The following is a 25,816-nucleotide window of genomic DNA, read 5'->3' on the forward strand; positions in this document are numbered from 1 at the left end:
TCACCGAAACTGGTTTCGGTGAAAACTTTTGGAAAACACAAATTTATTTCTGTGGAAACGGAATTATTTGAAGAAAACCGAAACCGGATTTTGTTCCTACTACTAATAAAATTACGCTCACATTAAGTTCTGTTTGATACTTTGAACTTATTATTTTATCCATCTTTAATTTTAAAGGTTCCTCTCTGGAATTTTAATTTATACTTTCGTGGTGGTCGCTTCGAGTCTAAGCGTCCCGTTCAACATAGAGGCTACACGAGACATCAACCTACAGCTTAACGTGAGTTCTGAACCACATGAGTTTCTGGCGGTAATCGAACCTGATTATGGTTTCGCGGTTCAAATTATAACCATTAAATTTTCTTTATAGTTACTGCTAAACACTTTTCACTTTTACTCGAGAACATTTTTGTCGTTGAAGGGATCGTGGTGGTTCAGTGGTAGACAAACATTGTGTGCGAGGATCTTCTCGAGGTTCTCTCGTTTCCTTCCCTTTTGCCATTTCATCTCATCACCACAGTCTCCCTTTGCCTCGTTACTTGGAACGTTAAACTTTTTTTTTTTTTTTTAAATTTTAAAGTCGTTGAATATTTCTACAAACAATTCACTGGAATTGGAGAAACCACCGTGCCTACTTATTTGATGTTTCTCGAGTACAAACGTGCTATCAGAAATAATATACACTCTTCGTTACTATTTGGTCTAGGAATTAATTCGTGCGGGTGGACAAGAGATGGCGCAACGAACGGAGCGTCCCACAGTTCCGTGTATCCACACATGTGTTGCAAACCCCTGTCATCGCGTATCGTTCGTAGTATAGGGCAGTGGATTAAAGCGTCAACAACACCAGTTTGTAGTTAAGTGAACATGGCGCAATTTGTGCCTGATAAAGTGTTTTTGCGGGGTGTCCTGCTGCATTACTTTAACATGCAGAAAAGTGCGACTGAAAGTCATCGTATTTTGGTGGAAGTGTATGGTGACCATGCTCTAGCTGAGCGAACGTGTCAGAAGTGGTTTGCACGGTTTAGAAGTGGTGATTTCGGCTTGGCAGACCAAGAGCGAGCTGGACAGACAAAAAAATTTCGAGACGAAGAATTGACAGCATTGCTCGAGCAGGATTCGTGTCAAACGCAGGAACAACTTGCAGCAGCATTAGGCGTTGATCAAACAACAGTCTCCAAACGCTTGAAAGCCATGGGAATGATTCAAAAGATGTCACATTGGGTTCCACATGAATTGAAAGACAGAGACGTTGAAAGACGAAAAACCATTTGCGAATTGCTGCTTCAACGACAGAGCAGAAAGGGGTTTCTGCATCGAATTATTACGGGTGATGAGAAGTGGATCCATTACGAGAACCCTAAACGAAAAAAGGCCTGGGTGAAACCAGGTGAACCAGGTCCATCACAACGAAAACGAGATATTCACTGTGCAAAGGTTATGCTGTGCATATGGTGGGATATGAAAGGTGTGGTGTACTATGAGTTGCTGCAACCGGGTGAAACTATGAATGGAGAACGTTATCGACGACAATTAATGCGTTTGAAGCAAGCTCTGGCCAGAACACGACCAGAATGGGAGAACAGACATGATAAACTTATTGTTCAACATGATAACGCTCGCCCACATGTCGCAAAACCGGTCAAAACCTATTTAGAAAATGTCGGATGGGAAGTTTTACCCCACCCGCCGTATTCACCAGACGTTGCTCCTTCGGACTACTACTTGTTCGATTGCATGAACAACGATTTGATTGGACAGCGGTTTACTTCTTCAGAAGATATCGAAACATGGGTCTCTGACTGGATCGCTTCCAAGGATGAGGACTTCTTTCGCCACGGAATCCGTACATTGCCTGACAGATGGGCGAAAGTGGTGGCTAGCGATGGACAATATTTTTCTTAAGGTATTTATGTATTTTGTGTTTGTACTACAGCTTCAATGTGTGAGTACCAACCGCACGAATTAATTCCTAGACCAAATAGTTATGTATTTGTCGTTCCTACGAACAGTTTAAAATATTTCAACACCAACATGATTTATTCACAGGCTTTTAATACAAAGAAATTTAGCTTTAAAAATATGAATATCACGGGGGGCTCAGTAAACCATTCACTTCTGGTGCATGGGGTCCCTGGTTCGATTCCAGCTCGCGCCAAGCAAGTTTTCTGGTGGATAAACACTTTCTTCATTCCATCATTTAATTCATTTATCATCAGCACCGTCTCCTTTAACCTAGCCGACATAATCCTGGGACGTAAAAATTAAAAGAATTCATTTCATTTCACGATCATGGGATAGTTGTTACCTGTGATCACTATTTTGTGAACAATAGGATGCTTTTAGGTATAAGTATTTTGAGCCGTCTTTAACTTACTACTACTACTACTACTACTACTAATGACGATAAAGCTTTTGCTGTGAAACGTAATATCTTCTTTAGATTGTGTTAACATTGACCTCAACAGTCCATGTAACTATTATTAATAGACTGATCAGATAAAATGATTAAAGTACTTCAGACGTGAACGCAATTTAATGGATTACCTGCCACTGACCTTCGTACGGAATTAGCGCCATTAAGGAAATAACATAATAGGAAACATAAAAAAAAAAAAAAAAAAGGAAGTGAGGTAGTGGCGTTCGCGCTATCTCAGGTGAAAAGTACGTAAACACTAAATTCACAATAGTTTTCATGTTATTGTATTCGAAACAAAGTAAAAAAAAAAAAAAAAAAAAAAAAAAAAAAAAAAAAAAAATGGTTTCAATAACAAGGAACTGAACTTGGGTCATTTACTGATTCACTGGAGATTGATGTTCCTTTTACTTTTCAGTAAGCAAGCTATATGAGATGAGATTACGGATGGCCAATTTCCGAAATTTTACTTTCCGGAATCCGGAAAGTAAAATCGGAAAATTTTCACCATCCCTACATGAGATCCACTTTTTACAGTAGGAGAGTGACTATTTCATTCCGAGTCTCAGTACAATTCAAGTTAGAACTTCCTCTTTTACCTGGATATGCCTAAAGGCCCTAAAAAAAGCCGGGCGGACTTGTACGTAAATAAGGAAATGTTTCCCTTCTTAGGGCTGCAGACAACTGCTATTTTATATAGTTGTTAATGTAATACTTGTTGCAATGCTTCATTTCCACGGAAATAATTTCCTTCCCGTAACATAGAAGAAATTTAATATATTCATAATTGGTATTGTAACAATTTAGTTGCATAAATTGTATTTTCTTCCTTTGTCAAGTAATATAAACATTGTGAAATCTAAAAAAATCCCTGCTTTTCTAAATTATAATATATGGTAGCACGGGACCACGCCCGTTGGTCATTATTTATTCGTCAGATCGCAACCAATCAGGTAAATCTTTTGTAAATTAGTTATAAATGAATTCCACCATTTCGCTGAATTTTGTAATTATAGCTTTATTAGACAAGTAGTCTTAGCCACTTGTACCGACAATTAGCATGGTAAGTCGTAAGTTTTCCAATATTCTGATATACAACATACCTGTATTTCTTACGGTGCAATGAAAACAGGTTAGCATTCAAAGTACAGACCCTCGTGTTGGGCTATCTGCAGCCATCTTCCTGCTAGTTTCCCAATTTTACATCGATGTCACGTCTTGTTTTTAGAGGCACAGAAGTCGGTCACTGACTAATGTTTCTACCTCCTGCTAGTTGGTGAAGCATCGTGATTTCAGTAACTGCGTCATAGACTAAAACAGATAGTAATACAAAGGGGCAAAGTCAAGACTATATGACGGGTGCGGCATCACTTCAATGCCACTTTTTTTTTTTTTTTTTGTTTCGAGCCGAGTGTAGTTTCGCGTTAGTTTCTCCAATGCACGATATTTTTGGCGTAGTGCAGCTTACATTCGTTCCATTAGCATGTTAACATTTAGGAACGAGCTCGAAACTGACCTATCTGACGATCTCGAATTTCTACAAGCTGACCCTTACTTAATCTGTTTTTGCACGTTTGGATTTCAGAAAAATACCCACTTTTCATCGCATGTGACAATCAGTTTTAGAAAACGCACATCACACCGATGTTACAGCAGCTGTCGGCACATGTCCACTCGTCTCTGGGCCTGAACTGGGGTCAATTTATGTGGCACTTCCTGATGGTTTTCCATTGTTCATGAGTGACGCACTACAGTGGACTAACACATGCCGACTTGGTTTGACAATCGTCGTGTGCTGGTGGATGGAATTTGGTCAATGGTGTGTTGTATGACTTCAGGATCTGTTAGGATGGAGCGGCCGGATCTTGGCTGATCTTCGACATTTTAACAATTTTCGAGAAATATCTCGAACCAACGAGTTGCTGTGCTGCGACTCACTGCACTTCCCTCTTTCGCATGATAGATGTTTTGGGTTGCTGCCGCAGCCTTATGCTCACGACATGTCAAAATCAGTGATGGCGATGAAGCAGTGGCATTGAAGACTGACTGCAAATGGTATGAGCAATTCAAAAGCGGCAAAGGAGTCGGTTGAAAACGAGCAACGCTCGATATGTTCTTCGACGTCAAAAACAGACGAAAACTTGCAAAAAGGGCACAAATAATTTGTTCAAACAGGCAATGACTATTCAAGAGCTTTCTGAAGAACTAAACATCTCGTATAGGTCCGTGAAAAGAGTATTAATCGCCGATTAAATGGGCAAATGGCTTCCTTTTTTACCACAAAAACGCGCCGTGCCACGCTTTGCTTTTGATTGGCGAGTTTCTGGCCGAAAAAATTATTCCTGTCTGTCCACATTCGCTGTGCTCTCCAGATAGTAACATGCGACTTCTTGCTCTTCAAGGTGGAAAAGCAATCATGTTTTTTATTTATATCGATTTTTTAAAATTTAACTCTCATCTTTCTCCTCGAATAATACAAGTCGCGAACTGAAGAAAAAACATTGGGAATCAGTATTAAATGTTAATTATGCCATTTAAGTGAAAGTATCAGGATTGAATTCTGAATTAATTCCCAATCGTTAAGATATTTCAATCCCAAACAACGCTCTTTAAGCATCAAGGAAAAACTACAGCAACATTTATCAACATGGCACTTTTTTTTCTTTTATTTACAAATTGTATTGATATTAAACAGAGACATATTTTAAAAAGACCAGTGCAGTCTAGAAGTAGCTTGTGGTATAAATACATATAAAATATCAATTTCGCTTGGATCTGACCCCCTAAATACGCCCCTATTATCTGGGAACAAACAAACAGACGCTCACACAAGAATTTTCATCTTAATTGTCGAATAGTGTTTTATCCAGCGGGGCAATGGTTAAGCTCATCGCCTTGCATCAAGAGGACCCGAGATTAAACCCCGGTACGTACTAAAGTGATTAGAAATCTACATTACACTACGGGTCCCTAGGCACTATAATTTAAGCTTTACAGTCAGGGGGGCACTAATAAGGTTCAAGGAAGCTCGAACACCGTTATATATATATATATATATATATATATATATATATATATATATATATATATATATATATATATATATATATATATATAAACATACAGGGGTTGGACAAAAAAAAATCTAAAACGTTTGCAAAAATGTGAAAATCATACCTAGTATGGTGTGGGGCCTCCTCCTGCGTTCAAAACACCTTGGATCCGACGTGGAATGGATGTATACAGCTCCTGAATCATGGTGTGTGGAATTTTGTACCATTGTTACTCCAAAACATGCTCCGGTTCCTTAAAGGATGCTGGTGGAGGGTAATGAGACCAAACATGCCTTTCTAACTCAGACCACAATGGCTCAATGATGTTCAGATCTGGTGATTGTGGGACCTAGGGGAGGTGTGATAGCTCCTGGTCATGCTCCTCAAACCATGATTTCACCGTTTTTGCAGCGTGACAGGGTGCCAAATCATCTTGCCATCACCATAAGGGAACAATATTTGGGGCCTGGTTCCCCAAAATGGCCTCATACCCCTTAGCATTCATCATTCCATAGGACCTGCAGAAAACCACGATATCACTGCCCATACTGTAACAGAACCACACCCATGCTTTACAGTTGGGGGCAGACAGTCTGTATCATAGGCCTGCGACGGTGTTCTTCATACGTAAATACGACCGGTTGTTGGAAACAAGGTGAAGGTCGATTCATCGGACCACATTACGTGTTTCCACTGCTCATGAGTCCACGCCTTGTGGTCCTTGCACCACTGGATATGCCTCTTCGCATTTACTACTGTGACCAGGGGTTTGGCGATAGCGGCCCTGCCATGAATTTTCATTTTATGAAGTTCCCGTCGCACTGTTTTCGATGAAGCCGGGTTCTGTAGGCCGGAATTGAGTTCAGACGTAATTTACATTGTAGTGGTCTTCTTTTTTGCTGCTACAATCCGTTTTAATGCCCTTCGGTCCCTATCGGACAGGATGGTCTTTCGACCACAGTTGTGCTTTGCAGACGTCGTTTGCCCATGAATTGTGTATGCCCTGGTGACATTGGACACAGTGCCTTTCGATCCCCCCACAATATTCGCCACTGTTGCCACTAAAGCTCCAACAAGACGGGCACCAACAATCATGCCTCTTTGAAAGTGTCAGGTCGCTCATTTTAGCGCACCACTTTCACACCACGACACTCACAGGCTTACTGCTGACGAAAGAGGAAGGTCCACATGACACATTGAAAACAAAACGATCGGCAACCGCAACACCTGTTGTACAGTGGAGGGCCAAACTTACGTGTCCCGTATGAAGTGTTTTTAGATTTTTTTTGTCCAACTCCTGTATCTCTCTCTCTCTCTCTCTCTCTCTCTCTCTATATATATATATATATATATATATATACACCATATCTTTTACTTTTTATAAAGTATCAGATTTTAGAGCAGTCCAATCATACTGGACATGCAGGGCTTCTAAAATGGCCACCTATAACTTTTTATGCAACTCAGGAGGGCGACACAAACGTAAGAGGGCCCTTGTCTCCCTGAAATATGGCTGAATTCAACTCTCTAGTCCCTACCATCAGGGCATCTTCACCAGATGGAAAGCAGTAGCAAAGACAGATCATTAAGCTTTACCTTGCTAGGGGCTTTGGGCAATGCATTAATCATAATTATGAGAAATGTAGAGAAAATTGATTGTCAAAGAACCGTAAAACTAACACAACTTAACATAAAGCAAGTGAGGGCCAAAGTCAAACTGATTTATTTTCTTTGGTGATGTAATACTATGAAATTCTTAAATCTCGTCTCAAGTTATGTAAAATGTACAAAATTTTCAAATTTCGGGGAGGGGATCGGACCTCACTAAATCGCCTATATTATCTGGAAACAGACAGACGAGTACACAAAAGAATTTTCGTCTTAAATGTCAAATAGTGACTTTCCCGGTGAATAGTTAACGATTTACAAACCATATGTTACGAAGAGAAGAAATCAGGATTGTCCCGTTACCGGTTCGAAACTTAGGGCCTTAGGTGAGATATTTTAGAAGTCTTGCATGTCCAGTATCATTCGACTGCTCTAAAATCTGATACTTTATACAATCTGGCTATTATTTTCATTTCAAATTAGTTTATTTCGAAATTTGATTTAAACCAATCCACCCTGCGGCTCTTCCTAACATTTAGACACCATTCCTGACATTGAGGTGGCCACGACAGAGCAGCTGAACCCCCTTCCAGAAATGTTTCCAGTCATGAATTCAACGTTGGGATAAGTACATTGCTAGACAAGGACAGTTGTTTGAAGGAGATTAAATCAAATCCCATGCAAGTTTATTACTTTGTTTCTAATAAAATTATTCAGCATATTTTTTGATCGCACCTCGTACATTTTAGCGGGAACCTGAAATAGATGTAGTTCCGAACAATTTTCTCGGGACAATGGTAGAGATTATGCGAGTCACCTATTCTTGCAATACTTAATTAATATATATATATATATATATAAATTATTCTCGCTATATTCTACTGTTTTCGCTCTGATACCTGTCGGCACATAAGACAGGCTATAAAGCGCCCCATACTTACAAATTACTAACACTATAAAATATTAAGAAAACCTTGGCAGAATTTAAATTTGATTTCCCAATAGTTTCCAAGTTACGATTAGCTATGATACCAGAAATGAAATTGCCTTGTACCCAGTGAAACTTAATAGCCCTGGTAGTTGAGAACTTCAGGCAATCATGTAGCTACGATTACTGCTGCCGCTATCCAAATTTATACCCATGTCTTACATGTCGTCGAGCTGCACGGATTTTATGCTCAATCAAAATCTACGAGACAATGACAGCAATAGTTAAAAGTTAAAAAGTTAAAAAGTTAAAAAAAAAAAAAAAAAAAAAAAAAAAACAATGAATTCCCGAGTGTTGTGCTGACAGTGAGCCGTGTTGCCACATTTCTCGATCGATGATAACGCGCAAGTTGGCTGCTTAATGATCAATGACAACCGCCATCGCATCACATCATCAACATATATTTCTATTCTGATGTCTCTCACAACTGTCAATGTACAATGTTCTAAGCAAACAATCGTTGTTTCTAGTTATTAATTGCAAATTCAGGCTGGAAACCTTCATTTCATTAAAAGTTATTACATAACATGCTCCACGCGATTATTCAATATAAACAAGTATTGTATCTCAGAAAACCACCTGACAGATATCATTAAACCGAAGTTCCTGGAACTCCTTTTAACTACGGATTAGTTTTACTAGAATGTTCTACGGACCACCTTGTTCTTGTTCCTTCCGAAGGTAAATTTACTTTTTTAGGGAATCTCTCTCTAACGCCATACTTGCATTTTTTAAATAATACTAGCTGAACCTGCGCTATTTACAAAGCGCACAGTTCTAATACGAGCGTGAATCTCCTTCCCACTTCTCACTATATCTACGCAAGACCCTTTACAAACACAAGTAAAGGATAGGATGACTCAAGGGGAGTGAATTGCTAAAGACAAACATATAAATGTAGTATCTGAATATATAGAATGTTGGGGTGAGTTTGTGGCAAACTTGGATAAGTAATAGATGATACCAAATGCAAATATTTTTTATTTATAATTCCATATCCGAGTACGCCTCGTTGTGGGTCCACAAGCCTTCGAAGTTGCCAGCTTGCAATAGGTTGATCACTAAGATCAAAGCAAAGTGCCTGAAATTTCCAATTTGCTATACATAGCTCCTCTAGTGGTTGTCTTTTAAAGGGTATCAACCTAGTGGCAATATTAAACTAATAGTCAAAACGGTGTCTAAAATATGGAATAGAAAAATAAAGACTAGTTTTTCCTTTTCTTTCTTTCTTTTTCTTTTCTTTCCTTTCTTTCTTTCTTTTCTTTTTCTTTTTTTTTGAAAATTTGAATGAGAACTGGCAAATTGCACAAAATTTGGAATCGATCAGCGAAAACAACACGTTTCTATTACTTCTGGTTTTTGACATCATATTGTCGAAAGGACTGGACACAAACATCTATTAAAATGCTACAATAGCAATTAAAAGCGCCTGAGCTCCAATCTATAACTTTGGCTTTCAAATCTTTCCTTTACGGTTATGTGTGATTTTATGTTTGACAGAGACAAACATTCATAAAGTTTATGATATAAAATTATTGCTCAAAACCTTTCTATTTTAATAAGCCTTCTCTAAAAATCAATGCATGTGAATTGTGCTTCCATCTTCCGAGTTCTTTAAAACTATGTTTATATGTTTGTGGTCAATTCTTTCGACAATAAGATCTCGGAAACTACAGGCTCCAGAAAGATGACGTTTTCAGTGATCGATTGGAAATTTTGCATAGATTGTCGAGTTTTAATTGAATATTTTTTTTTTAAAAAAAGCCCATTATTTCTTTATTTTTTTTTAGGGGTTGTATATCTTAGGCGTTTGTTCCATGGCCAAATAATAGTGAAAAAGGAAGGATAACCATTTCTCGAGTCTAAGATAAATCTTTATTTTTTGAGTGTTTTGCCCAATGAACACCATATATAACTAACATTATAATTAATTGTATATGTAATGTATTTGCTTATTACAAACTGCATGCAAGAAGAAAGAAAACACTGGTCATACATGAATTAGAAACTGTAACCGGAAGTAGGCTCAAATCTTGCAAACGGTGCGAGATATTGAGAAAAAATAATCGAAAAAAATCTCCCCTTCATGATACCCCATGCCGATTTTTAAAATCAAGACGTCTTTCACTTGTGTCTGTAAAGGGACATGTACATATGTTGTGAGGAATGACAAGGAGATTTATGCTCATATGCGAATGATGCGCTGTGTAGAGAGCGCAGGTCCAGCTAATACTATAAACTTTTCTTGACCACAAACAAACCTAGCATTTTAATATATAGATTAATGCTACTTTGTATAGTAAAAATTGCTCAATTTTATATGGTTATCAACAGAAGTTTTTATTTTCAACGGTTGGAGGGCTATCAAGATTATATATCATATTATAATACATGTATATAATTATTATAATTGGCACATTCTTTACTTTGTTAAAATGCATATTACATACTAGCTGAAATGTCCATTTTTCGCACGGGAAGAACAGGTTTATTGGTGGTATTTCAACTTCCCTCTTAGGATATGCATGAGGAATAATTTGGACTTTAAAAACATCGGAGGTGTCAATATTTAAATCAGGGACCTTGGAATCTATAAATTGGACACTAATATAGACAGTTTCCGATTATTTTTTACATGTCATTTCCTTAGCCCCTGTGCTGAAGGAGGATGTTTTTGGACTTTGAAGGTTTCAGGAGTATCACTATTCATCTCAGCGATCAAAAAAAAAAAAAAAAAAAAACCCTATGAATTGGACATTTCTTCGTCCAATGCCGATGGGGAAGGGCTGATTTTGCACTTGACATATCATTGGGACTATCACTATTTATCTCAATGACCCAGAAAAGTTACGTATTGATCAAGAATACGGCTGTTCTAGATTATTTTACATATTGCCCCTCCCCTCAACCCCCATATCCATAGGGGATGAATTTGGACTTGAATACTTTCAAGAATGTCACTATTCATCTCAGCGACTCGAAAACTAAGTATTGGACACTAATTTGGTTGTTTTCGATTGATTTTACGTGTTACCCCTGCTATTCTACTTGTTGAAAATGCGCTAAAAATCTGCGTTACGATAGAGTATACTCACGTACGAAAACTCAACAAAGTGGCGGAGCGGTCAAGGAAGAGTTAACCGTCAAATATATTTTTTTCACCTCTTCCACCCCTCTTACTGAAAAGGTACTAAAATCCTAAGTTAGACGAAGTGATCTAATGAACTAGGTGAACAAAATTTGTGATGCAGGCTAGGACGAGTTAGCGAGCAAATATCAGGATATTCTTTTTTACATGTATACAAATATAATTTATAACAGATTCGTAACTACAGCGTGCGGTAAGAAATTCACTTGATTTCTTTGTCATTTTTGGATTAATGTTTAATAGACCTCGAGAACCACTTGTAGTACAAGGATTATATTTGAGAAACGCCTTAATAAGCCAAGCAAATAAATATTCTAGTAAAATGTACTCCTTATAATTAAGCATTATTTAGAATAAAAGAAAATCAGCTAGTACTTATGTATATACACAAACGAAAGAAGCAGTGCAACTTTATATAAACCTTGTAGAAAGAAGTACTTCATGCACAACATTTGATACACAATCAAAAGTAATATACTGTTGTAATTCCAGGTGAATGTTTGATAATCTCTAGACATTACATTTTGCGTAACTATGATTGGAATCTATTCTTCACACAGGGTGTTTCAAAACAACACCGACAACGTTTGGGAAGTGATTCCTGACACCAAGACAAACAGTACAGACCAACCTGGGTGCACAAATGCTTCCTTTCAGATTTATAGGCTGCCGAAAACATGAAAAAATGAACTTTAAAAGCCCATAGCTCCAAAACTATGGGACCTACCGTAGTCGGGTCAAGGCTTCACTTAGAAACTAATATGTGCCCTATCAAAATATGCATGTTTCAGAATCCTGCGATATTTCGGCAACAATTTTTATCGATGTAATTAGTGAGTACATCTAATTAAATGCCCGTAGCCAAACTCCCTCTATAAAAATTGTTGCGTGAGTACCTTAGGATTCTGAAACATCTATTTCTGGATAGAGCACATATTAGTTCCTAAGTGAGGTCCCATATTTTTGGAGCTGTGGGCCTTTAAAGTTCATTTTTTCATGTTTTCGGCAGCCTATAACTCCAAAAGGAAGCATTTGCGCACCCTGGTTGGTCTATATTTTTTGTTTCATTTTGGTGTCAGGAATTACCTCCCAAACGTTGTGGGTGTTGTTTTGAAACACACTGTATATAGATATAGGTGAGAATTTCAAAAATTTAACTTCGTACATAACATCCTTCTTTTTAAAAATCCACTAAATTTCGTTCCGTTCCCATATTACAAATAGTCAAAAGCTACCTATTACATGAGAATACGCGAGCAGTGAGGTTCGAAGTACAGACAATCTAGTGCCACGATATTTACAGATTTTATTTTTTCCAATTTAATGGGAACACCTGCAAAAATTGCAAATTGCCAGATTAATATGGCGTTTAACCACCTTTCTACCTCAGAAAACTTAATGCAATGTGAAATGGAGTTATAGAGGTCGTGGATGGTAGCATGTGGAATGCAGTTAACAACTTAGTTCCGTATAAAAGGACTGCGGTGAACATCTGCACCGTATTCTTATTTCCCAAATGGGCCATAGATGTTGAATTATGATCAGGCGGACCAGAGGTGGTGTTCAAAGTTATCCCGATATTTTAAAAAACACCCGCAGCAAATTCCAGCTATGAATGGGAGAATTATTATCGCCTGGAAACAATATCTGGACCCTAGATGCACATGGTCCCCCTAAAATGGTGACATAATCACGGCAGTGACATGACCGTAAGCGTCAGCGCAGGACCCAGCAAAAATCAGGATACCAAGATCCACAGATAGCATTGGAGGAACTGTCATTCAATCCTTGCTTTAGGCAAGTGTCCTAAAATCTGCCTTCGAACAGAACATTCATGTAAAACTCATGCAAATATAGAGAAATTGAAACTAAAACACTAACATCTGACAAAGACAAGTAGCCTTACAATCTAAAGAATTTGTATGAGCATTTTCATCAGTCCTTTAATTTTTAAAACAGTCCTATACATTATAATAAATATTTTGTGTTTTACTAGGGTGGTAAAGTATTGCTTTAACTGGTGTCATGCACTTTTTTTTTTTTTTTTTGAGGGGGGTCGTAATATCAATTTAAATTTTCCTTTTATAACGTAGGTCATGTTACTAACAGAATACGCCAACATAAATTGAATAGCTTTCCAAAGTTATTTTCTAAAATACTTTCAATTCTTGAACATACAATATTTATGTCGGTGCTACACAGTACAATCCGTCGGTGCTTAAAGATAGACTACATCTGCGAAAGCTATTTTCAGCTACAGTACATTAATATCCATTTTGAATTAAACAGTTCTTGAAAATTATTATATTGTTAATATATTATGTAAGATTAAAAAAAAAATGCAAGAGATGTCTCAATTTTTAACATTACCTATATAAAAGAAGACATAGTATTTTCTTTACAATACTGGTAACTCAAAAGTAAAACAGTGTATAAATCCGCATTAAAAAACCTTTATGGTACACACTGCACTCACTGTCTCTGTACATGGTAATTTTTGACAATCCTTGTGTATTTACAATTGAAGTACTTCATTTATCGCGTATTTTCGCTTGATTAAGGACACCTGCACAAATTTATCCCAACTTCTTCGTTTTGTAATTTTATCATTTAACTATTCTTGGATAAGAAGGTTGTTACTAAATATTATTTCTTGACTAAACGTCCGTTAATTTTTTGTAAGTTTATTACCTTGACGCGCTTTGGTCTTCAACGCTGTACACAAATTTATTCGATATTTCCACATTACCTACAGCAAAGTAATATGTATTTTCTAGTACTTATTGAATTTTATTTTTCTTGGACAGTATTACTGGAAATGTAATTGTTTTCCCTTTTTGAACACTTTTTTTTCCCAAAGCAAGCATTATCCATGAGTGTGAAACGAATGACAGAAAGAAAAACTTCGATTTCTCACGAAATAAAACAAACAGGGCAAGAAACGCACCTATTTTATCAGAATGAAAATAATAATAATACTAAATGCGAGCGCTAACTTTCGTACACAGAGAACTCAGGATGAATTAAGCTGTTGTACAACATTATCTAATTGCTCCTGGTTAGTACTTCTCTTCAGACTGTACTCAAAATTTGCAATTTTTGCGTCCAAAATTTCTTTCGAAAATATTGACTCATACGATCTCTTTTTGTTATGAGATTGACAAACATCAACTATGATTTTTTTAAATTCCTCGTAACTCTTTTCTAAATCATCAATATTCACAACGTATGAGAAAAGACCGGGATTGTCAGTATGAGCCTGGAAATATAGCTCTCGAGCTTTCAAAAGTATTTCAATATATATGTCTGTTAATTTCTTGTATTCTGGTGTAGTAATGTCGAATTCCTCTGAAGGAATAAGGATCACTTGAGAATCATTACTAAAAGCTACTGACGCACGAGTACGTTGTTCCTCGATGACGGATGAGGTTCCCGTTGAAACTTGCGACATCTCTACGGATTCATCGCGAACGCTACTTCTGTCACTTCTTACCATTCCAGAATAATCTTTAGAAGAACCAGGAGAAAATTCCACTGACCCCTTACTTACACTAGCTTTCGTGCCTTGTTTGGAAGAAGCAGGAGAAAATCCCATTGATTTCTTATACACACTAGCTTCGGTGCCTCGTTCAGAGGAAGCAGGAGAAAATCCCATTGATCCCCTATTCACACTAGCTTCGGTGCCTCGAGTGTTTTCCGATTCTGCTCTCGCTACACTTCCTCGACTTAAAGACCTCTCTTTTAAAATGGTTCTCACAGTTCCTGAAGACTCATCTGATACTCTTTTATCGGTTTCAACACTCAACCTTATGCTGCCACTCACATTTCTTGAAGATTGTTCCCAAGATACGGTTGAACGGTTTTCGGTACTCGACTGCATGGAACTAGCTACTGATTTTCGAATTATGCTTTTCACTCCGAACGATAATTCATTTACTTGAACACCTCTAGAACATATCTCTGAAGCTATTTCATCACGAAATACTCCTTCGTCCTCTCCCTCTTTTGTATCAGTGGACAGGCTCGAACGTTTAGATGCATCCGATGGTCTTTTCAATGGTGGAAACTCCAAGGAAGCCTTGCTACCAAGATCTTCTCGGAAATCTCTCATAACTGACTCAGGGCTTTTTATAGAAGTACTTCTCTTTATTTCATTCAAAACAGCAATAGGATACGAAGGAAGACCTGTTACGCTTTTACAAACTGATCCCGCAATTTTAAACTGTGGAACTGATTTTCCATACATGAAATACGTGGATTCCCCTTCGTCCTTTGGAATCACCGAGGTAACTCCGTACGTAGTCAACTCGGCACCTTGGTGTATATTGTCACTTAATATCAGCTGTTCAAGCTCCTTCTCTTCCCGTTCTTTCATCGAAATGAACATTTTCGTAAGCCTCTCCCGATGAATTTCTTCGGAAAAAGGTATTGCTAGTATTAACGTCGGTTCATATGGAGAACTGCAGAGACTGACACCAGCAAACAAATTCACGGCAACAATACAACCTTTATGTTCTGCAAATGCCATAGCTAATTCATTGTATGCAAGACCATACGAGTAGCCCAGTATTTCTGTCGTGCACATAAAATGCCCAGCGTCAACCAAATTTAAAAATATATCTGAACTCACATAATAATGAATTAACCCTTCTTGTTCCCCTTCCAAAATGGGTCGTGTTGTGTGAGTAACACCCATACGGACGAATTTACTCAACTTTGTGGCCAGTCGTAACACAAGATCAGTTTTTGCACATCCTAAAGGAGATACAACTACAAAAAACGGTGGACATTTTTGATCTATAGGTATAATATCTTCTGTAATGTATGGTTTAGTGAAATGGTGCAACAAACATTGGTACGCATGCTTCTTGGAAGCCGTGAGAATCGAGTCAGACGAATATAACAGTTTGGATGATATCTTTTCAGCTGTGTCAACCTCTTCGCCATCGAGAGAGTGAAGCGCTGGCACAGAATATAGAACGACTTCTCGGTAGCATGGCCAATTTGTTACTTCGTTGTTCAGTAATACTAGCTCTTTCAAATATTTCAAACAGTGCAAGTGGCTGATTTCCATTAAATCTCTTATTTCATTTTGATATAAGTCAAGAGTCTGAAGGCGGGACACACCCTGCAGCAAACGCAATGAATAGAGGTAATTATTATCGAGCTTAAGTTTACGCAATGAAGGTAATGTCCACAGTCCAGTGCTGTGACTCAATTCATAAGATTCAATCCGATTATGAGAAAGATCTAAATCCAGTAGATTCATGTTATTTAGGTTTTCCAATCTGTAGATTTTATTATGTGAAAGATCTAAAGAAGTCAGGTATTTTAGCGACTCAATTCCCTGAATGGTCTTGATATAATTATGAGACAAATTTAACTTCACAAGAGACCAAAATTCACTGAGATCTGGTATTTTACATATATTATTGTATGACAAATCTGCTTCAATAAGATACATGGGTGGCGTGAAACGCAAAACCTCCGTCACTTTATTGTGCGACGCATTCAGTGTTTTTAGATACGGTAGTGTACTTAGAGGTGACAAATCAGTAATGGAATTGTGTGAAATATTAAGATGTTGTATATGATAATGAAATCCAAGCACGGATATTGATCGCAAATTCCTGTTGGAAAGATTCATACACACGAATACAAAGTCATTATCAAAAGGAGTGCGTTGGAGAACTGACGCTCCACTTAAAATAATTCTATCACTAAGAAAGCCCGTTTTCTCTAACCAATTCAGATCTAAATCCTCATAGCTTATGACTGGTGAAGACACTGGTAGCTCTTCTTCTGGTGCTGGTTCTAGCACAAAATCCTCAAATGGATCAATCTTATGCCATGTGATAGCATCTATAGAATCATCTTTGGATAGAACCTCTTCAAAGTCTCCAGACAGTGTCTCGTTAAGAAGTTGCCCAGACGCAGTGTTTCCTTCTTTTTGATCTTTGACCTGGTCCTCAAGAGGAAGTGATACCTTTCTTTCAGATGTCACGCTTTTCTTCTTCGGACCCATTTGAACAGAGCACCAAGTTTAAACGTAAGTTTTATTGCGTAACTATAAAACAAAACGCATACTGTAATGCAGAAAGAAACATATATTTAATATATTAAATATTTACTGATAGTTCCTATAGGATGTATAATTCAAATAAGAACAGTCTTACCTTCCACCTCGAACATTTATGATTCACTCACACGGTTTCAGCATTTTCTGACACTCTCTCATGATGTCTAAAAGTTGCTAAGCTGCACAGTAATCCATTTGTTTAAGAGACCGTACTACATACTAAAAATAATACAAAAGTTACCATTTTCCTTTTGCTTGTTTTTCATAAGTGAAAGGAGATAATGGAATAGATAATGTTATTCTACAATATAAAATATGAACCTGAAGAATTTTCAGTGTTGCTATCCATAGAAATTACAGTTGCCAGGATAACATTTCCTCAAAATCTAAGTTAAGGCAGCGACTAGAGGAACGAACTTAGCTGCATTTGATTACGTATCATGTTTTTTAGGTATCCTGTACACTACTTTTTAAATAACACTATCATTTAATTTCATGACTCCAAGACAAATGCAGTTGAGTTCATCGTTCCTCTAATCGCTGCCTTAACTTAAGATTTTGAGGGAAATGCCATTATGGCAACACTGTAATTTCTATTGAATGCAACACTGAAAATTCTTCAGGTTCATATTTTCTGTTGTAGAATAACTGTGTTAAGTTTCATTTCATCTCCTTTCACTTATGAAAAACAAGCAAAAGAAAAATGGTAAATTTTGTATTATTTTTAGTATGCCAGGCTCCTAACCAGTGGAAAGTGATCAACAATTACCAGAAATTTTGTTTCCATTTTACTCACAGAGGGATAAAGATAAGGGGAGAAGGAAGGGGAGTGATAAACATTATTAACTGTACAAAGCAAGCTTTTTCAAAAAAGCATGAATTTTAATACGATTTATGGGGAGTGAGTTATCTACTTTCTCTCTCTCTCTCTCTCTCTGGAGAATTAAATAGGAAGGCTAACAATGCAGCCAGTTCAGCAATCTTTAGATGTCACGGAAGAAAATGTCAGAATACTGAAACCGTATAAGTGAATCAAATTCGAGATACAAAGTAAGACTATTTCTGTTTGGATTATTATTTATCCTAACGAGTTACTTCCGTAAAAACAAAGTATACTAGAAGTAAATTATCTTACAATGAAGATGGAACTACTCGTGCTCTCTCTCTCTCTCTCTCTCTCTTAGTAACGTAAAATAAAGGGAATAAAGGTGCCTAAAACGAACTATAAATCAATATAACTGCTATTTATTCTCTTCGTCTTTTTCATATTGTTTAAGTATAATCAACATTTTTCAGCACAGATAAATGAGATGGGGACTACATCTTACAGTGAAAACATCCACTATTTGGGTTTTTTTTATTCGAGGCTTTGTCCCCTACTGGGGACAGAACACATGGTAGGCATTTGGCCATAAAAGAAACTTCTTTACTACACAAAATAGCTGCCACTTATTAGTGGAATGCCAACTCGACCATAGCACGCATCTTTGGATCACGTAGTCCTGAGTACGATTCTCGGTGGTGGTGGGGGGGGAGCACTTAAATTTGAACGCATTAACGCTGGTTCGGATTCCACTTTAAATACGAGATTCAAGTCTCATACTGCCTCCTTGCTGAAAAGGGGCGCTAAACGTATATGAACAAACTCGACCAGGTTTCTCGTCGCGAAAATAATACTTGTGAAAACTAATGTACACAAACTGAACTACCGTACCATGATTTACCTACACACAATCTATACAGTGGTTCTCAAACATGCTTATCTGACGCTCCACTCAGTAAACTTTGCGTACTTGCAGTACATAGGGGAGAGAGCTTAGTGCTCATGAAGAAGAATATTTAAGTAGCGGGAATATTTCATGGAGGACTATTGTAAATAACGAAAGTAATGCTATTAGCAAGAAGAAAAGTTGTCAAACGTTAGTCCTTCGTCATTCATTAAAAAAGGTTGAAATCTAAGTTTTACGTCCCACGATTATGCCGGGTACGCTGAAGATGGTAATAATAAGAATGAAGAGGGTGGAATGAAAAATGGGAGGAAACGGGAGAACTCCGAGAAAACTCTAGCACACGGTGTTTGTCCACCACAAAGCCCACTTGGTGCGAGCTGGATGGAACCACAGACCCCATGCACCAGAGGTGAACGCTCTACCACTGAGCCATCGCGGCTCTCCATTATCAGATTGACAATACATATTGACGAAACCTCTTGATCCTGAACAAAACTAGGATGATGACAGAACTTCACGAGCTTAGTACATATATGCTACATTATGGCGTGCAGGCCTTTTTCCCTCTGAGTTATATGTCATCTTCGTTGGAGTTCGAACTAGCGAAACACGTGATTATACGTAACATGCTATCGACGATACTAATCCGATCTTGAACAAATCCGGTATACTAGTATTACGCGTGCAGCTTAGTACGTTCGTGAAATATACTATATAAATCGTTCGTTCTTGAGTTATTGACCACCAAATTCGGGTTTGGATTTATCCAAATGAAGAAATTTCACTAATTATAATCAATAAAACATTCATTTTTGACCAAGTCTGGTATAGTGGTAAACGTTGACGAGCTTTGAGAACATTCGAAATGAAATCTTTCAGTTTAACTTCCCATGACTATGCCCGTTAGATTAAGGGAGAGGGATGACTAAGGCAAACTAATTATGATAGAATTGGCGGAATGACATTATGGGAGGAAACCGGAGTACCCCGACAAAACTCATGGACTTGATGTCCACCAAAACTTACTTGGCTTGGGATCGAACCTGGGACCCTTCGCACCAGACGTAAGCGCTCTACCACTGAACCAACATGCTCTCTTGAAAACATTCGAGGATGGTATGAAATATTAGTGTATAGATCCTTATTTTTTAAGATATGGGAAATTAAAATAAATTGGGTTTGAACTCAAGAAATGATCACTAAAAGCGATTGATGAAACTAATCCGATCTTAACGAAATTTGACATGGTCACACTCTCCAACATGATGCGTATTTTTTTTTTGGTGTGTGTGTGTGTGGGGGGGGTTTCATCCAACGCGTGGGGACTGTTTAACACACTGCTGGCGTTAATTAAGCTAGTCATTTTAAAAATATAGTACCGCAAGTAATTTCACCACGTCCAGTGAGGTATAAAGCAGCTGAGGTGGCCGTTTACCTGCCGTAATTACCCCACGCTACCCTATCGTACCACCTTACAATAAAAACCGGACAAGAAACGAACTTTACATATTCAAATCTATAATATTAAAAAATGAAAACAATTCTGTAAATCTGCTTATACTTAATTTTAAATGTAAAGTCAACAAATTACAGAGAATAAGAATCACTACTGCACATTGTCTACCTCAAGCAAAGTATTTTTATGTTTTAAGTTTAAAATCATATTTCTGGTTTCCACGAGCTGCAAAAACCAGTTAGGTTTGATCTTCATAAGTTCTATGAATTCAGCACAAGACAATGCACAGTTGACATTCACAGACAGTTCAGCCCTAACTAAACTTATGTCCATACGATTAGCTTTCATCCATGAAGCATTCATCAAACTGAAAATTCTTTCTGGAAAGGCATTATTAGCTGGTATTATAGCAACTGGTTTAAAATACTGTACCTTCGACTATTAGCATACTAATTCAATATTTTCCCCTCTAAGACTAAGATAAAGTATTAACACGGGGTTGCATTAATTTTCAAACATAATATCAGTATCAAACTCAATGCTGACAAAATCATAAAAATTGACGTGTCAGGCTTTAACGTGTAACAGGAATCTGACACAGGACAATTTTCTCAAATGCTTTTATATCCTGTTCAAAACGGGAAAGTGACCACACTATTATGCCCAAAATTTTCCCTCAAAGTCGCGCAGGTTTCTGTAACCAGGAATGTACCAGGCAAAGATAGAACACTTAATGTTTCTGCCCATTTGATTTGCGTAGGTATAGCGTTATATGCGTTTCGTCCATGCGTAACATATGTCGAAGAAGCTCGTGTTATTTCTGCTCACGCATAAAAGCCATTATCTGTACTTCACACATCAATGATGATGAACAGTTTGAACTTCTGCGCAGACACACGGAAAATGTAATATACAATTTTTTTTTTTCATCTATAACAGCTATAATATCAATACGATAATTGGTCTGCTTGTGGCTTCAAACACAAATATTTAATGAACGTAATTGTTGCAGTCCTACAATCTACAATACTCAAACTAATCACTACAATTGCAGAACCACCAAAATTATAGCCTCATCTTTGTCAAGTCCTAGAACTTACTTTTTTATTCGCAATAATTGATTGATGTACGTACTTCATATTGGAATGGAGTGCAATGATAAACAGAGACGAACTTATGATATTTGAAATCTTTCGTCTAATGGTTTTGGATAGAATTTCCAAAATTTATTTCAGAAGAGTGATACATTTGTAACGGACCAATGTAAGTTCTAGAGGCGATGAGGATGAAAAACTTTTATCAAATGCATTTTTTTCCATTTCAGTTTAACGCCCCACAATTATGCTCGAAGACTACAGGAGGTGGTGATGATGAGAACGAATAAAATGGTGGAATGATGATGGGGTACCTATTAACAAGTCTCTTATAAAAATGGTCACAGTTAAAACAAACGAGTGCATATGAAAGAAGATTGTGTAGGATGCGGTATTAAATTCCATTGCCGGAGGAATATCTCACAATGTAGAAAACCTGTAGTTCATGTTTATAAGTGTGAAACCATTACAACGGTTATACTGGAGCTAAAATGAATGACTGCATATCAAAGACCACGTGCATAATAATTTCCACCAGCAAAGTATTTCTACACGATGTAGGAAACCATAACAAGTGCTCAAACTTATGTCATATCATGTGGTACCGAATGTCTTGTGCACAATCATCATTTATGCTCATACTCTCCTTCGCTGACGCGCCTGCTTCCTGCGGTCGCACCCCCTGCTGCGCTTCTGAACTGACACCGTTACACGGCATTCTCGTTGTTAATGGTTTGATCTTTGGACAGTAATTTTATGGCATATGTTCGGACAAGTATCTATACCCGTAAAGGAAGCCCTCATAAATTGAATCTGTACCCATAAATGTAACTTCTACCCTAAGACATAATTTCTAAGGTACTACGAGTGAATTGGATGATGAAATAATTTCATGCAATACATGCGAAAATAACAAGATTAGATGTAACAATTTCCAGGGCATAACAACAGCTTGTACACATATTACCAATCTATACGCAATTATTTGGGAATGCGCCACGGTAATAACAGTCCAGAACGTCTCACTGAATCATTTTTTTTTTTTTAAATGAGTCATTTTAAAACAAAAAAATTACTTACGTCCCACATTTATGCAGGACACACTAAAGAAGACGGTGACGATAGGAAATGAATGAGGAAAGTGGAGCGAAACGGGAGTACCCCAAGAAAACCCATGCACACGGTGTTGGTCCATCAATAAACTCACTTGGTGGGCGCTGGGATAGAACCAAGGACACCATGCACCAGAGGCGAACGCATTACCACTGAACCATCGAGCCCACCAGAAAGGCAATTTAATTAGGCAGACTATTCATAATCTGCACCTAAGACAGTGGGACAATTTCGAGAAAAAAAGCGCAATTTTACTATACGGATCCATAGATTGTAAAGTATACAGGAAAACTTGGGCAAGTCCTTGATTTGTCCATTTGATGTCGAGAACAGAACCCAACCAACTCCTGCGGGGCTTCTAACTTGTTCTTACTACTACCACTACTTATCCTGTGGATCCGTATAGTAAAACCTTAACGAACAAATTGCACAAGGTGTTTGTCTACCACAATACCCACTAGAGGTGAGCAACCCTGCTACTGAGCCATAGTAATTTTGATCTTATACTTTCCATTTTAACCGAACAGGTCATTACTGCGAACTGTCTTCAAATTTGAAGAGCAGGTGCGAATTAAATCAAACAGTTAATTTCGGAAATTTTCCTACGAAATTTGTGCAAAATAAACATTTGTACATCAAATGAGGGCGGAAAATAGCCTTAAGAACGTCCGAAAATTAACTATTTACATGAGTGACAAAATGCGTTCCCAATAGAAAATCCATACTTCATAGCATCTTGAGTTTCAAATTGCCGGCGGAAAGTAATCCATACTGTACTATTATCATATAATATTCACAATGGGTCTTGAGCTATCCCTCATACTTCATTTTTCATTAAGTTCAAGAATATAAAAGATGAATCATTCCCAAGAACCGACACAGACCTACCATAAAATTTCAAGAACAAAATAGACAGCAAGGCATGGAATTATGCAAGCAAGGTTAATGCAATCATGTTGACACTACTCCAAGCTAGTGAAAGACCATCTGCAAACTGACATTATGTAATTCATTTCATATTATAATAAGAAATGTAAAACTTGGTACATATATTGTTTTAGGTAGTCAATCCCACACATAATGTGGTTTGCAGTAACTGTATATGAAAGAGGTTTATGCAAGTTCCATTTTTTCATTCAAATAGCAGCAACCATAGCACTTTCCCTTTCCGATAAAGAACTTCAAACAACATTCAAAAAGGCGAAGAAATACAATCATACTTAATAATGGAACTATTCATTCATATGGAGAAATATCATAATACAAAACAATATATTCATTTCAATTTTATGTGACCTCCTTCGCTAAAAGTCTCTGCGCATCGTTAATGGACATAATGGGGTATTCCAACGAACGCTCAATGACGCCGACAAATGTTTTAAGAGAAAGCTTCAAATAGAACATGTTACCTCACAATGACAATTGTACCACGTAAACTGTATATGCTAATTTACACAACCATCATCATCACACCATGGAATTAATATATAAAACAATTCTATTTCAAATTAAAATTAACCACGCTAACTCACCTTCTTCCGCGCACAGATGACGTCCGGATTCAGGAGCACCTCAGCGCATTCTACTGCGCAGGTTAGTTTGAAGTTTGGTTTGAAAGTGAAGGAAAAATAATAATTTTTCGTTAACAATATCGTAACACTGATGAAAATAATAATTAACCTTTATCATACATAAATAGATAACTTTTATATGGCTTATTGAATATTTATTTTTAAAAAATATGTTTAAAACTAACGTAGTGAATCATGGGAACTTCCTGCGTTGAGCGTAGAAACAGCTGAGATGCCTTCGAGTATATTTTCTGTGAACCGTTGCTTTTGTGTCTACGTTTATTAAAGTTTTCTCACATGCCACTGCATCTAGAAATTAGCTCACCCATTCTTTAAATATTTTCAAAAAAAATGGCAACGACCACGACAATAGCAGCATCTACGACTGGATCCAGTTCACGAAGTTTCAACTTCAAAGTAGTGTTACTTGGTGAAGGATGTGTTGGTAAAACTTCTGTAGTTTTAAGATATGTTGAAGACAAATTCAACGACAAACATATTACAACCTTACAGGTTCGTGTATACTTATTTTATTAGAGTTGTAGCCTTGCGTTCGTACTGTCAAATTGCACTTGTCACTAATTTTACGTAATAGGGCATTCACAAATATAAACAACTGATGAAAAATAATTTGGATCTTCTACAAAATATTAGACGGCAAGTCAATGTGTTTATCGTTTCTCTTGAAGATTGAATTGGAGAACTACATGACGTATTTTCGTAAATACTTCAACTATAATAAAGAAAATACTTTTAAACATCTCTTACATATACTTAGATAATCTCGTTAAGACAACGGATTGGACCGGGTTATTTTTGATAATATAACGTGTACTTCTGTAATAATTCGAATACGTGTAGATCAAGTTTTAGGCACATCACTCAAACATTTCTAATTCTTTTTCATACTTTCTCAAAGACGCGCTGGGCGATATGACCCTACCCAAATTAGCCTAAATGAAGTTTAACGGGGCTACCAAAATTACAAGTGTTTCACGGTTTACGTATAATGTAGTGCTGGGACATACACTATAAAACTACAGTGCAAAAAACACGATCCAACATATACTAACTACCCACCAAAATACACGAATACTAAGTAAGGGCAGGTCGACTCTGGTGGGCCTACCAGGCGCGTCAGTGACGGTGAGTTCGCTCGTGAGCCTTTCATTTTCATAGTTACACGAATTTTTATGGTACTTGTATTGGTTCCACGCTAGTAACACTCACTTATGAAGATACAGAGTTTTAACTACCGCGGATGGCAGCCCCGAAATACATATTGTACGTGAAAATGAACAGAATCAGGCGAAAATTCACCATGAGAGTCAGATAATAGGTAATAAAGATCAGAATTGTAGGGTAATTAATTAGGGAGAAAAACGAAGTTAAAATTTGGACTATATGAGTTCATGTATTGATTTAATATTAGGTATATAGGTAATATGGCAGCGTTTTCAAACCCGTAGTTTTAACTGACCTAGACGTATATGCTGATCTATTCGAGGGAAATGCAGAAATGTATAGTGAAAACTAGCTAATTAGAGGGGAGTTGCATCT

The 25,816-nt window shown here is 37.3% G+C and overlaps 3 protein-coding genes across 3 annotated transcripts in view; 1 reads left to right on the top strand and 2 right to left on the bottom strand.

Annotated features, from left to right (window-relative positions):
• LOC145662327 (SIN3-HDAC complex-associated factor) overlaps positions 1-24,213 on the bottom strand; it is a 65,816-nt gene extending 41,603 nt beyond the window's left edge. The window contains exon 1 of the mRNA XM_081727791.1: positions 24,095-24,213. The gene's annotated coding sequence lies outside the window, so the exon portion shown is untranslated. The remainder of the gene's footprint in view (positions 1-24,094) is intronic.
• Positions 13,148-24,265, bottom strand: LOC145662326 (uncharacterized). Its single transcript, XM_081727789.1, has 2 exons — positions 24,218-24,265; positions 13,148-17,299 (listed from the first exon to the last, which is right to left on the bottom strand). The coding sequence occupies exon 2, from the start codon at positions 17,236-17,238 to the stop codon at positions 14,227-14,229; it is 3,012 nt and encodes a 1,003-aa protein (XP_081583915.1). The 5' UTR covers positions 17,239-17,299; positions 24,218-24,265; the 3' UTR covers positions 13,148-14,226.
• A 162-nt stretch (positions 24,266-24,427) lies between these two features.
• The window catches only part of Rab21 (RAS oncogene family member Rab21), a 29,497-nt gene continuing 28,108 nt past the window's right edge, over positions 24,428-25,816 (top strand). The window contains exon 1 of the mRNA XM_081727792.1: positions 24,428-24,769. Coding sequence (XP_081583918.1) covers positions 24,608-24,769 — 162 coding nt within the window. The 5' untranslated portion in view covers positions 24,428-24,607. The remainder of the gene's footprint in view (positions 24,770-25,816) is intronic.

The sequence above is a fragment of the Thermobia domestica genome, chromosome 10 (genome assembly GCF_964235325.1).
Source record: "Thermobia domestica chromosome 10, izTheDome1.hap1.1, whole genome shotgun sequence".
Taxonomy (NCBI): domain Eukaryota; kingdom Metazoa; phylum Arthropoda; class Insecta; order Zygentoma; family Lepismatidae; genus Thermobia; species Thermobia domestica.

What these genes read in the sequence shown, in the direction of transcription:
- LOC145662326 (XM_081727789.1), bottom strand. Translation starts at nt 17,238, where the DNA reads ATGGGTCCGAAGAAGAAAAGCGTGACATCTGAAAGAAAGGTATCACTT.